Source organism: Rhinichthys klamathensis, unplaced genomic scaffold, assembly GCF_029890125.1.
Source record: "Rhinichthys klamathensis goyatoka isolate OS25496 unplaced genomic scaffold, OSU_Roscu_1.1 h1tg000161l_1, whole genome shotgun sequence".
NCBI lineage: Eukaryota > Metazoa > Chordata > Actinopteri > Cypriniformes > Leuciscidae > Rhinichthys > Rhinichthys klamathensis.
In genome coordinates, this window is record NW_026606695.1 from 2797680 (window position 1) to 2813298 (window position 15619).

Here is a 15619-nt window from a genome sequence, read left to right on the forward strand (position 1 = left end):
TTGAGCCTCTAAAATTATCCCTAGACAAAAACTAAGATGAACACTTAAATAGAAAGCAATGAACATGGCATTGCAGGGATGCAGATTGTTGAGAGTAAAGCTACATTAATGTAAAGTATCCTGTGTCTTAAAGTCTTAAAGCTGTGTGTCTTAAAGGCCTATGAGAGATTTGCAAGAACTGTGACCCACCAAACAGTCTTGGCAACCAGACTCTGAGGATTCACAGCGGAGGCCACCATTTTTAAGTAACTGCTAAGTCTCTATTCTGCCATGTTCACTAAAAAAAGACTTTGTAGTGTTTTTATTACTATTATTACAGTTGTAATGTTTTAACAAGGACATCATGAAGATGGTTATTTAAGTGGACAAATATAAGTTTCATTATCATTTTATCGTGGTTTAAAATAAAAGAGATCACTTGAAGACAAGACAAAGTATATATTGGTTGTTTATCAGAGATACACGACCACCATCTGTGCTCAGGAATGCTGCCTGGCAAACACTTAAAGTCCCCATGAATTCAAAATTGACCATACTTACTTTGTTTGCCTAAATTGATCGTTTTGTGGTGAACAATTCATCCATGCAAGTCAATCCACAAAAAAAAATTTTTTGGCTTCGTAATCTTTAATCAAAATCTGAAATTTCCCCTCCCCTCTGCGTTGGAGGACCTTGCCTGATGACGTAGGTTTCACGGTTTGGGCGTCTTCTTAACATCCGTAATCACGCCCCTCCAACTGACAGTAGACAGGCTGAATGAAAACACCTACTTTTTATGTACATGTGTTCAAAGAAAACCATCTCTCAGAGAGCGCGCGAGTACTGAATAGTTTAAAATCGCTTGAATGTTCAAACTGGTAAGACTTAAAAAGATGTGCAAATGGTAAACTTTAGTTACTCACGATGCAATGCTGGCCCGATTATGCAAGTGACAAATCCGTCATGTCACGACTCCCAAACGTGAGAGCAGCGTGCTTGACGATTGCCTTGTGCAACCCATTTTGAGAGACTAGCCATTTTTCCATCCAATTGTCAATCTAATTATCTGAAGTTCGGTAAAAAACCTCATGCGAATAAAGCTGGTGAAAGTGTGTTTCCATCAAACGGCTTTAAAGCGGATAAAAACCTGTGTGTAATGACGTCACATACTGTTTTGTGATCAAATTGGTATATCGAATTGATTTGAGACATGTTAAGGTGTTTCCATTCATTTTCTCACCGAATTGCACAACATTCAAGCCAACATTTGCGAACAAAGTTTTACTAGGCAAAATGGATCGCACCATAATAACGTTTCCATCTGCGTTTATCGCATAAGCCGTATATCGATCAAGATAAAATCCGATGAGACCGATCGTTTTTTATTTGAGTCGATATTCATGAAATTCAATCGAATTTTACTGTTTCCATAAGGCATTTTTCATTCGATATCACTTAATGCGGATAAAAACGTGTGGATGGAAACATAGCTAATGAGAGAAGATGCTGCACCGCTGAACACTCACGCTGTTATGGCAGGTTATGGCAAAATATGGCAAGTTATTTTGCTTAAGTTTCCAATTGACTAAAGATATAATGTATTATATTATATTATAAGCACTTTATGTTGTTAATAAATGTTTTAAATTTGACAATGTAGTGTGGTACATTGCGAACAAAGGTCAGATATTATATTGCATAAAAGTATATTCTAAAAATGGCATAGCAACCTGTGCTTTAAAAAAAAAAAATGTAAAAATCGAGAATCAAATCGAACCGTGTCCTTAGAATCGAAAATTCAATCGAATCGAAGATTTGGAGAATCGTGACACCCCTATTAAAGACAATGTGATTCACCACTCTCAAACCTTTTTAATTATGTATTGACAGAATGGGAATGACAGATTTAAAATTAAAACAAGATATTCAACAACATCTTTTGACTACTCAAAAGTAGTCCGTGCAAATGACTACTTTTGTAGTCATTTACACAGGTTGCATGAGATTTAAAGATCTGTGAAAAATGTTATATGATAATCTCTTACCTCGCTCTTTCTTTTCTTTTGAGAAGGAGTCAAACTTTCTCCGTAGTGATTTCCTTCTCTTACGAATCTCTGGAGAGAAAAAAAAACAAGATTATGGTTGGTTTTGTGTATAGATCTGTAAAAAATGTTGTTGCAATTAGTTAAAAACTATTTCAAATTTGTTGAGATAACTTAAATATCCAACTTAACTAAACTAAATTAACGTTAACTAAACTTAATAAGTCAAGCATGAACACCTACTTTTTTAAGTTGAAACAACACAGTATTTCTTATTCTAATGTTGAATTTTAAAGGGATAGTTAACCTCGAGTTAGTTCACGTAGTATAACTGCGCAACGCTTCTGGTTGTACGTCACACGCATCACACACATGACCAGCGTTGGCCAATTAGTGAGCCTACGTGTGACGTACAACCCAGAAGCGCTGCGCTGTTACACTACGCGAACTCACGTCAGAGGCCCACAGAGAAGGAAAGGAATAAAGTCGTTCTTTTTGTTTGTTTTTTTTGCGCACAAAAAGTATTCTCGTCGCTTGATAAACTTAAGATTGAGCCACTGTAGTCACTTGGACTATTTTAACAATGTCTTTAATAACCTTTCTGGGCCGGCAAGTTTCAATCCCTTAGAAGCCTATGGAGGAGTGATCCAGCTCTCAGATTTAATCAAAAATATCTTAATTTGTGTTCTGAAGAAAGTCTTACGGGGTTGGAACAACATGAGGGTGAGTAATTACTGACAGAATTTTCATTATGGGGTGAGCTAACCCTTGAGCTAAGGTGTGATAAATAATCACAGCAATCTTTTTCTTAGTTTTTTTACATGAAAAAAATATATACACATATATCATAACATATGTCATAACACAAAATATATTATGTTACTAAATTAAATGTTGACAATACTTTTCAAAAGTTTGGGGTCGGTAAGATTTTTGTTATGTTTTTGAAAGAAGTCTCTTATGCTCACCACAGTAAAATATATTATATAGTATTATATTTCTTTGTTTAAACAGTGATTTTTGATGAATAGAAAATTCAGAAGAACAGTGTCACTCCGGAACAATCCATTCTTGTTGAAATAGTATTAATTTCTTCCCGAAAAAAATCTTACTGACCCCAAACTTATAAATGGCGTTGTATTAAATTCTAATGCTTAAAGCTTCTGATTTGCATACCAAATGCAATATGTTTATCACGCATTTAAAGACATAAAATAGCTAGTGGCACATTCAGTAACACAAGCATCCTAACGGATGCATGTAACAGCAAGTCTTCCATTCCCAAAATTAAAATGTGTTCCATTTAGATGGCTGATAGTGAAGCAAAACCCATTAAGCACCAAGAATGGGGACAGAGCTGGCAAGGCAAGCACAATATAAAACCTTCATATTCAGTGAAGGCTGTGAGGAACACAAAATTGGAAGCAAAAACATTTCCTGGATAGATAAACAGCCACAATTATCCTTCATTTTTGCTAGAGAAAGAGTATTCTTTCCAAATGTAGAGCTGAAATTAAGTAGCTAAACTAAAATACCTTTGTCTGTGTGTTTTCATAACCCTGATGTACTCTGTCTATACGGCCCTTAGGAGAACAGTAAAAGTGGGATGAATTGCGATTCCCTTTAGTGGGTTTAAAACTTCCTCCACAACATTTTAAACTCAAACCAATAGTTGTGTTTACACCATCAAACCTTTTCCTCCTTAAGTTCGGTTATTTTGTTGTGCCCTGAACTTAAAAAGATATACTTTGACTGTCTTGAATCAAATTAATTCATAAAGAGGTCTGAGTTGTGGAGCTGAGGAGAAAAATGTAAAAGATGCTGTTGAGAGGTCCAGAGAGATAGAGAAAACAAAAAGGGATTGCAGCACAAGCAGAGGGGCTTTAGGTGGGGTCATATTCCCATGACTGCAGGAAATGAGAGTTTATTTCTATGGCAACTGCCCCCAACCTTCCCCACACGCCAAGTCATCATGGGCTAAAGCCCCCATCAGAGGGATGATTAGGGGAATGAACAGAGAGCACGCAGAGATATTTGCCTGATTTAGGATAAATAATCTCTTCAGGCCAAAGCAGAGATTGAAAACAAAGTAAAGGAGCAAGAGACTGAAACAAAACAATGACAACAAGTCAACAGCTTCAGCCTGCATACAGCTAGAGTTTACAAAGATTAAGAATCACAATATTTCAAACAGCATGCAGCAAGTTTGAAAAATGTAACTTTCAAAAAGCCACCAGCTAACCAGAAGATTTAAAAAAGCCAAACGCAGAGGTCAATCACTCATGACATGCTTTCTGAATTCTCTTAAGTGTCTTTCACAAAGTTTAATTTAACTCTCCAAAGGACATTCATCTTCCCCAAAAATAGCTGCCAAACACGGTGATGACAATTCCAAGAGGAGCGGCTGAGTAAACCACCAGGCTGAATCTGACAGATTTCTCCTTTGGGAGGAAAATGTTACATACATTTTCCCATAAATTGTGGTGGCTGCTTCCCCATGGGTCAGCTAGAGTGCCGGATGAGGTCTTCTCACAGATGACCAGTTGAAAACTTCTATTGCGAATAGAGGATGACCTTTCCTGATCTGACCATGTGAAGTTGCTTGTACGTGCTGGGAATACCACTTCCTACAAAACAATGTGGTTTTCCATGGTAGGACAAAAGGGGACTCTCGCATGATACCTCAAAACACAAACACATAGGACTGGCTAGGATGGCTTGATGAGGGTGAGTAAATTATGGGATAATTTTCATTTTTGGGTGAAATAACCCTTTAATGTTTAACTGTCTACAACAAACTGGTTTGATTCATGACCCCAAAACTCAACAGAACCAAAAATGTTCATTGTAAAAATGTACACTACAATTTCTTTCAAACCAAAAATTAAAATGTCATAAAAGTACAATGAACTCCAAAGGCTCAACAATATACAAAATTATTAACATGACAAATGTATAATATTTATCTTGCATGGTTTTCCTTATGGATTTCAGGGATAAGGACATGTCACCCAATCTGTCTATGTTGACATCTGCCTAATTTGGCTGCTTCTGCCAAGTGACAGATGAATTTGTATTAAATTACCTTGATTGAAGACACAGCCAACAAAATATATAAGTCTATTTACAGCCATGCACAATAATATGGTTAATTACATTTTATAAATTGGATTTAGAACTATTTTTTCCTTGCTGTCCATGACGAAGCGGCCTGGAACCTATTTTTAGGTCATGATGAGCCAACACTGGTGTTTAACAATCTAGGTATTGTGTTCGTGCGGCACTGCTGTACTCTATCTTACATTCGCCTTTTCCTCATAGCAGAATCTTATCTGAAGAATTTATTTTTGGAAATCCCCCCAAAATACCTATGAATTGACTGTGATGTATTTGCATGGGTATTTGATAAGCATCTGTCTGAAACAATCATATCTTGACTGTGTGACTCTGCAAGTTATCGTGCATTTAAATCTATGCACTACTCATTACGAATTGTCACAAAACGTGTTTCAACACGCATATCACTGTAAAGGAAATGTACCTCTAGGAATGCTGATCTTAAAGTCCAAGTCTCTTCTTTCCAAGTGGTAAAGGGCCACCTCCTGCAGACGTGCTCTTTCGAGCTCTGAGAGGCTTTGGATGGCAACCGGCTGCAGCCTCACGCTCTGCCCCAGCATGGTGGCCCACGTATGGTCACCCTGAGAAAGAGACAGGCACGGAAAGAAAGAAAGCAGAAGTGAAACATTGAAAGCATTATTTTCAGTCTCAGCCTGCCTTTTTTTTTTGTCAGAGTTTGGTTGTGACCCAGCTCAAACACACCTGTTTGTCATTTTAAAGGGAAGCTGATTCATGTGTTTTTGATCAGAGCTGGAATTCTGCAACAAGGCATTTCTCCAGGATTTACCCTGCTGAAAGTGATATAGTGCAGTTAAAGTGCTTTGCACACCTCTTACAAACCATCCATTAAATATTGTACAGCAAAAGTTGGGGTTAAAGGGTGTAAAATCACTCCCAACAGTCTTCAAGAGACATTTTTAGACATTCACACTTTTAGATATTTCTCCCTAATAGGAACATGTCTAGATAAACATGCCCTAAAAGGCCCTGTATGGGATACTTAAAACACAAAAAGCCTACAGGTCTAAGCACTTAAAACATGCTATATGCAAAAAACGCTATTTGAGCTTCTTTGTTTAATTTGGGTTCAAGGATGGCTACTTTTAGACTTGGCAGCAGGACTGTATTGGGTAAACATACAATAGCTAGTGGACATTTTTTGACCTTATGTAATTCCTCTGACAGCTCACATCCTGTGTGTAGTCATATGTGTTGGCACATCTGATGTGATGACAACAATGAGAAGAACTGAAAGCTAAAACAATTACTGAAAGGAAATGTGCAGCTGATCAGCCTTGATGCTTACTAGAATAATGCTAACTATTAAAACACAAAGTCTTGTCCTGCTCTATAACTGAGAGATGTCAACATATCCAATTTTAGAGTACCAAATGTGTTAAGTGCTCTTAAATTGTTAGAATCAAATCTATGTATCCAAAACCAATTACGAAGTGACTGAACCTCTACATGAGGCAATTTAGCTTGATTCTCTGGTTCTAAAGCCCCAATCATTAATTGACTGATTAAATGAACGTGCGAGTTGTCATCTCACTAGCGTTTAATTGAAAGCAGGAGTGTGTCTGTAATCTGTTTACTTGTGTCCACGTGGGAGGTCACTTTCCACTCGAGTTGTGGTCACGCAACATACTAACCGGTGTCGAGAAAAGGACAAAGGTCACAGGTTGTGCTCTGTTTATTAAGAGATCAGTGAAAACAGCATGACATCCATCAAATATCCTGTTGATACCAGTATTTCGATTGCAAGTAGTAACTGTAAACTGTTATTTGTGAGGCCATCTCTTTTTGAGTTATTATTGTAAATTCATATTCAAACAAAGGAGGTGTTATATTATGTAACTGTAAGCATCCCTTTACAATCTTTTATAGGATCATTGAGATATAAGTTGCAAACTGTACTTGTAAAACAACAGAAAAGCTACTGTTGTGTTGATTGGCTGAGCAATATGTTCATTAATGTCGTGTCATTTCAGAGTGGGAAGATGAGAGAGTCTTCAGGGCAATTCAAGGCACAAAATCTTTCCTTTCCCCCTCCTCCGCTCTGCCCTTCTATTTCTCACATACACTGTCCCTTCTTTTAAAACAAAACAGAAAAGGTCATGAACGAAGGGAAGAGCAAAACACAAACACATGTAGCATTACACCATTCTTCAAAGCCCACTGAAACCCAAACCACCATCAATCATCAGGAGTATTGTGCTCATTTACTGGACACAAAAGCTTTTGTGAGAAACACTTGCCTTCAAGAAACCAAGCAGCCATAACAAACTCGACACACGTCCTATATGACGTACAAGGAATTAATGTAGTCATGTTATGATTCAGGCTTAATTAAGTGCATGCTTATAAGATAATTATAGTTAATTCAAACATAGGCAAATTTGAGTGTATATCATCTAAGAAGAAACACACTCCACACCACTCCAGTTGGGATCAAGTGTTTATAGGATATAAACAGTGTAGGGTAAGTTACTCTAAAAAAGTCAATAGCTACTAATTACATATTCAACATAAAAATAAAAATATTGCATTACTTATTACTAATTACTTTCTAAATCCCATATCAACCTTGACCAGTTCAGGATAGACATGAAACTGCTCTTTTAATTATTTTAATTAAATAATATAATGTTGCATAAATTATCCTTGGACTGACCAAAATATTTAAACATTAGACATTCAATTTTGATGTTAAATCTACTATTGTTTTACTGTGTAGATTGTTCTATAGTATTTAATGCAATTACATCTGTTACGTCCCAGGGCATACTGTGTTATTTTTCTTTGTTAATTCTCTGATTTCTTGATGTTGTGACCTGTTATTGTGTGCAGTTCGTTGTCTCTCTCTTTTTCTCCCTCTCCCTCTGAGCGGGGCTTGATTGGTGATCATTTTCTCTTGTTTACTGGTCAGTTAGGGAGTAAGGGAAGGCTGTTGTACTTTCTTTGGGATTTTTCTTTTGTTAGGTAAGTTACATTAATTCCTCTTTAGTTAGAACCACTTTTGTTTGTTATTTTGGCCTGAAACCCCTCCTGAAGATTCACGCTTCCTGTTATTTATTTCTGTGTAAATAAAAAAAGCTTATTTTTGACACTATCTCGTTCTGTGGTACTTGAGCTGGGTCAGGCGAAGGGATATTTCAATCCAATTGTTGTTGTTTTTTGTCATCGGCATTCCTAACCCCAGACGGGGAGGTCGTGACACATCAAAAGTAACTGTAATTAAAATACAGACCAATTAAGATCCCGTACTTTACTTTTTCAAGGGAAGAGTAATTCAATTGCAGCAATTAATTACTTAGTAATGAATTACACCCAACACTCACTGGATATAAAAGTGATTATAGGATATACTGTCAATGTAGGATAGTACCTTATATTTCGCTGTGCAAAAATTCAACTAAAAACAACACTGAACAACACAAGAGAACAGTGAGAGTACCATCACTTCCATTCGGAATAAAAATGAATTATAGCTAAAGAACTCTAAAAAGTTCAGTAGATGGTGTTCATAAAATGTATCCACTACAAAAATTCCAACCCTCAACAATCAAACCCTACTAACCCAAAAACATCTTGAAACCCCTAAGAAGAGGAGACCATAAAGAGCTGAGAATGAGACAAAACTGCATGTGTGAAGCGCCGTCGCTCCATGAAAAGACCAAGACTTAAATATTTGTTTTTTGTTGTAGTTATGGACCTATTACATTTCAAAACTAGTCACACAGTGAGCACAACAGCAGTCTATGTCTATGTGTGCTAAATTGTGGATTATGTATCATTGCTTTGGCACAAAATGCTCTCAAATTACATAATTTCTTTTCCATGTATACATGCCAATTTGAACATGCTTACATGTTCTTTTCAAAACTTAAGTTTAAAACCGAACATAATACACAACAATTTGCTACATTTCTACAGTAATACCATATTGAAATATAGCCTATTACAAATCTAAAAATAAAAAAAAACTATCAAAAAGATTAGATGTAGTTAAATACCTACACAGGTGTTTTCAATGTCATTACCATCTATACAAAAGGGGAAAACTAGGGAATATATGTTTGTACTGTAATGTAAACATGGACCACATATAACATATACTGCAGTGAATTCTAAACAGCTGAGAGTGTCATTCTTGTTTTGTAAAGATTTTTTGGTAACACTTTATAATAACTGCATGCTATTAATCATTTGTTAAGCATGAGTAAACAGTTAATTAATCATTTATAAAGCATTAATAGACATTAATAAGCAGTTTATAAATACAGCTATAAACGCTTTTTTTCTTGATTTATAGGCATATCTATAATGCGTTTAATAATTGTATTTTCATACTTTGTTAATGATCAATTAATAATTTCTAAATGAAGTGTAGCATTATTTACAAACAAGAGTTGTCAGTCATTCATAAGATCACTTAGAAAGTGTAAGTAAATGTAGTAAATACAGGTAGTTATAAAGCATTTAGTAGTGGTCAGTTAACTATTTTGTGAGCTAATCTGAAGTGAGGACTATTCATGCCTTGTAAAGCATTTATAAAGGAGATTTGAAGGCGCATCAATCTTCTAAACAGTAAAATGTAACAAACACAACACAGTGATACAGAACATAGAAATATTTAACAGCCTTTAAATCTCGATTTATAAATGCTTTACAAGGCATGAATAGTCCTCACTTTAGATGAGCTCACAAACATAGTTAACTGACCACTACTAAATGCTTTATAACTACCCGAATTAACCCTGAATTACAGCATAAATGCATGTTAACAAAGCATTTATTAACACACTAAGTACTATATGTCTGAATAATAAGATGTATGAATGTACATTTAAATAGTTTATTAATCATTTACTTACACGTTCTAAGTAATCTTATGAACCACTGAAAACTCTTAAATAACTGGTTTATAAAAAATGCAATTATTCATTTAGAAATAATAAATTGATCATTAATAAAGGATGAAAATACAATTATTAAATAAATTATGGATATGCTTGTAAATCAAGAAGAAAGCATTTATAGCTGTATTTATAAACTGCTTATTAATGTCTATTAATGCTTTATGAATGATGAATTAACTGTTTACTCATGCTTAACTAATGATTATTAGCGTGTAGTTATTATAAAGTGTCACCGATTTTTTTTTACAAAAGAAAACATTGTATAATGCTGCCTGACTGTTGTTGGTGTTTTTTAGGTCATTGAGTGACAAAGTATGTTTGTTAAGTGAAAACCTTTGTGTTATGGAAGAATGACTTGATTTGAGACACGTATGAAGTGTTTTGGTAGTTTTAGTGCATTCTGAATTCGAAATTTACTGCTATGCCAAGCTGAAAGGTGATAAAGAGGACTGTGTGAAGAGTTTTGAAAAAGTGACCTATTGAGAAATGGGCCGTAGTGATTGTAAAAAAAAAAAAACTTTAATACATACGCGATACGCCTATCTACAAAAGTTATACAAAGAAATAATGATGATTGTGCCAAATTAGGCAGAGTTGGCACAAACATAATAGCAAAATTGAAACTGAAAGTTATCAGTTAAAATTAATCTGATAAAACAATCAGTAATTGTGTCAAATATATTAGTCTTGGCTGTAGCTGAAATCAAAGGAAAATCTAGAATAGACAATGGGAAAAAAAAAAAATCTTGGTGTCCTTGGATCATAGGCAATCACTGCTTATTATTGAGCGTTTATTGTGCTAAAACACATTGTTCCTCCAAAAATTATTATTTGACAGGGAACATGAAAATAACAGGCTGCTATGTCTAAAACCATATTCATGCATTCATATCTGAGACAACTAAACCATGTGCAGAGACATACCTGAGCGCATGACAAGACCCAGACAAAAACATCAGAGCCCCATAAATATTGTTGCAAGACCGCTCTTGAGTACTAGAACAATCAAGTAAACAGTTTTGAGAAACTGCTTCACTTCACTTTGAAGAGATTTTCGTAGCCATCCAGAGCAAACAATAGCTTATTCCTTAAAAAGTCTTTCTCAGTCCATGCTCTCATTTTCTTTCGGAATTCTTGTCCGATTTCCACTTCATGTACTTCTTGAGCCCTGACCATATTTGTCTCCTGATCCTTGAAACCTGGCTCGTGGTCCCTTATGAGAACTTCTACATAAATACTTGTATTTAAAAACATGCTGATGGTTCCCAGATGCCCCTTTTAAATAATTTCAAAGTGTTTGTATAACAGTTCAGGACCGTTCCTGGTGTTCCTATCAAAGCAACGCAATCAGATTATTCTTGTGACGATGACGAGTATATGCATATATGTGTGATAAACTTCTATTGTTTATCCAGTTTTATTTACATCTGGTAAGCATTTAAATCAGTTGCTTGTTTGGGTGCGCCGGTACGCATGTGAATGTGCATAATTGTGTAGCGGATAATATATGTGTGAATATAAACAGCTGTACAATTCAAGTGGCTAAGCATCCCGTCCATACAATGGAAAGTTACAGAGAACCTCTCTGCTCTTGAGCAACACACCAAACCCCAGACCGACCTATCTGTGCATTTAGAGAACTGAAAGAAAAGTGAGAAAATAAAACAGCAACAGTCAGCCCTTCTGAATTATCCATTTAAGCTATACTGTGTCAAATAACAAAAAGGGAAACACAATATCTGTCCTCACACACAGAGCATCCCTTTTGGGTAACCTCTTTGATCCAAAACAATTAGAAAACCAAAATGTTTCAAACTTAGGCTGACAGCATCCCTCCATTACACCGAAATTAAGTATGCATTATTCTCTACAGAGAGTTTCCTAAAAGGCAAAAAACTAAAGTCGTCGTTCTGTGTGTAATGTTGTCTGGTGGTCTAATCAGTGGTTATATTCATGTACCTGATGGGATAAAGTCAACAAAAGAAAACTGAATCCCAAGGAATTTGAGGTCTGTTTTATGTTTTAAAGCTATTGAAACTGACATGAAAAAATGTTAAACACAACTCCACTGTAGAGAAGGTAAAGTCTCATAAACAGACACAATGCTATTGTAGTAGTGAGAGAGAGAGAGAGAGAGAGAGAGAGAGAGAGAGAGAGAGAGAGAGAGAGAGAGAGAGAGAGAGAGAGAGAGAGAGAGAGAGAGAGAGAGAGAGAGAGAGAGAGAGAGAGAGAGAGAGAGAGAGAGAGAGAGAGAGAGAGAGAGAGAGAGAGAGACTGCTTTATTTTTGCTAAGGTCCGTCTCCTACACAAGAATATCAAAAAATCTTTGTGAAATAAATATGTAAAAACATAAGGCAAAGCTAAATCGACACTCTGTTAAGTGTCAGTGACAAATTATGTAGTGTGAGCTCATTTAAACATCTTTAATTTTGAAATTTGAAATTTTTTGGAAAAAAATGCATGATATTTTCTGCAAAAATGTGCACCCATCAAGTAAAAAATAGTAAAACACTTTCCTTGCACCTTAAATATACAAATGTACACAAGTTTTAAAGCTTTTTTTATGTTGTTTTTACCAAATATTGTCTTTTAGGACTCCATTTGACCTGAACAAAGCGTATTTTCATAAAAAGCTAAGAATGTTATTTTAAAAAAAACGTAATGACACTGAAAACGTGATTTTAGACATTAATAATAAATAAAACTTAATAATATAATACAATGAATAATATAAAATTACACCAGACGTTACACAAACTAGACATTTTTAACTTCAAGGCACACTAAAAATAAAAAATATATAATTATAATTAATTCAGAAACAACTGAAAACATGTTAATCACAGAAAAATATTATTCAAGTCATTTTTGTATTCTGAATTTTCGAATAACTTAATATACCAAAGACAAATAAAAACTGAGCGTCACGTCCCCCTTAGGTACATACTGTACAGCAGACTGTTCATCTTTATTTAAAACAGTGTGCAGCAGCTGGTAGTTAAGCACGTGAAATCCAGATTTAGCAGCACACGCGTAACAAACACAAAAACACTGCACTATCTCAAAAAAACACATGTGGCAAATAGTGGCATAAACACTATGCGTAATGCTAATTCCCCAAGCACATACTGTTGATCATTGCATTTACATATTCACTGAATGTATTCAACACGTTCATTATAGCCTTTATAATACTGCAGCCACAATTAGACAAAAACTTTGCTCATTTAATATGTAAATTGACTTGCATACAGACTCTCTCACACACACACACACACACACACACCAATCACTCTACCTGCAGTCTAGGAGACGTCTGACAGAAACACAAACTGTGAATATGAGCAATTTCCTCAGACTCTTCAGACAGGTACCGGTCCGACCCGAGCATGAAACAGACAGACAGAAGCAGAGAAGGATAAAGAGCGAGAGGGAGGTCTGTCCTCTCCATCTGCCATGTACTCTTGTAAATCAGAGTGCAGCCAAGAGCAAACTTCACGTAAACACTCGCACAGTGACGTAGAGCAGAGGGGGAGGAGCCTGAAACTGATACAGCAGAGCTTTGAACCAGTTCCCCTGTCAGACTGTCACTCAACATCAGCATCATAAACACTGGAGTCTAGAGACACACTGTCCTCCCTTCCCACCTCCCACTGCAGGGATTCTACTCCTTTTTCCTTCTACGTGTGTTTATGAGTTCACTCCTGTTGAAATCCTGTTCTCTACACAGCAATGGAAATATTAAAACAGCATGATAATGAAGAAACAGACTCAGAGAGACCGAGACAGCAGGAAGGGAAAGGAAGAAAAATGAGAAATGAGGGCTTCAGGCAGAAGGTGGAGTGATGAACTCAAACACACTATACATTCACAAACTGGCTACCTCGTGATGAGCACAGACAAATAAAGCTTGACCTTTCAACTCTGTGCTGACCTCACAAATCTAAGTTTTATCTGTTACACAAATTCCACTTTTACGATAACCTTTCAGCCAAAGGCAAAGATACCTTAAGAGTCTTTGTGCTCAGTCTGTTCTAAACTGGGAAAAGTGTGGGAAAAATTCAAAAGGCTGACACTACTTTGAAATTTGGGGTTGGTATATATATGTGTGTGTGTGTGTGTGTGTGTGTGTGTGTGTGTGTGTGTGTGTGTGTGTGTGTGTGTGTGTGTGTGTGTGTGTGTGTGTGTGTGTGTGTGTGTTATGTGTGTTTACAATCTCTTATGCTCACCAAGGCTGCATTCATTTGATTAAAAAAGTTTGTTTTTTTACAATTTAAAATATCTGTTTTCAATTTTAATATATTTAAAAATGTAATTTATTCCTGTAAATTATTGGAGTAAATTATATTTTAAAATATATTAAAATTGAAAACATGAAACATGTATATTCAACATAATTTCTCCAGTCTTCAGTGACATGATCCTTCAGAAATCATTGTAATATGATTTGCTGCTCAAGAAATATTTATTATTATTATTAATGATGAAAACAGTGGTGCTGCTTAATATTTTTGTGGAAACCATAACCTTTCAGGATTCAATGATGAATTTATTTGAAATATTAATATTTTGTAACTTTAACATCTTTTGTCACTTTTGACCAATTTAATGCATTCTTCCTAAATAAAATGCTCAATTTATTTTCTTTTTTTTATCATCCTGGATGACATGATCATCAGGGTTTGCACAAACTTGTGGCGCTCATGTGCCAGCGTCAACATCTGCACCAGTTTGTTTTGAAGGGGCACCAGTGGCAGTTCTGACTCACTTGGTGCTCTAGGTGAGGCATGACTTCACCCTAACACTATGTTAAAACTTAGTAGTACATAAGTGTGGGAACTGTTAGTTCAGTAGTGTAGTTTTTAAGTAGCTTGAAACAAGACCTGGGTTCCCAAACTAATGTATAATTCTTTGAAATAAACCAAGCAGTTTGGATAGATGGTGCTTTTTTTGATTTCGAGTATATGCTAATTTCTAAGTAATAGCGTAGCATAATTCGTAATGGCGAAAAGAATGCAAAATACAAGCATTTTCTCTAGTGGTGCCCGTGTTGTGCATAAGTGAGTGTGTATTTGAGATGTTTGTTTGGGCCTGATGGCTCAGCAAATGATCCTATTAGAGCACTTCTGTGCGGCTAGCTGACAGACTGACAGATTGAGCACATTAGTGAGGAGATCCTAGATAGCGGCACAGTTAGTAGCATCTGGACTAGTCTTCAGTCAAGCCTGAACACACAACACACGGGAAGTAATAGACAACTGGACCAGCCCGAGGTAAAAAGCAAGTATTATAGACAAACGTAGACCTAGATAGAACAAGTAGCCCTGGTCTGGCTGGTTAGCATGAAGCAGTGAGCCCCTGCTGGTAGATATCGTAACTACACCACCTCTCCAGATTGCTATTCATCTGTGTATTCTGATGGAATAACATTTTTACTAGCAACATATAAATCACAAATAGTTCATAAGTAGATGTTGACTGATTTTTGGATGATATTTGTCCCCGTCTTGTGCTTTTGACAGGGGTCCTGTGCCAGCTCAGCAAGTGCCAACGGATAGC

At 36.0% G+C, this 15619-nt stretch overlaps 1 protein-coding gene across 5 annotated transcripts in view; it reads right to left on the reverse strand.

Annotated features, from left to right (window-relative positions):
- arhgap36 (Rho GTPase activating protein 36) overlaps positions 1-15619 on the reverse strand; it is a 44477-nt gene that overhangs the window by 13372 nt on the left and 15486 nt on the right. For 2 of the 5 annotated variants that reach the window (XM_056258944.1, XM_056258945.1), the window contains exons 2-3: positions 5563-5719; positions 2025-2093 (exon numbers count right to left, since the gene is read on the reverse strand). In XM_056258944.1, coding sequence (XP_056114919.1) covers positions 2025-2093; positions 5563-5719 — 226 coding nt within the window. Of the gene's footprint in view, positions 1-2024; positions 2094-5562; positions 5720-5840; positions 5862-13358; positions 13544-15619 lie in introns of those variants that run through there. The other 3 variants (XM_056258941.1, XM_056258942.1, XM_056258946.1) reach the window with 3 other exon arrangements.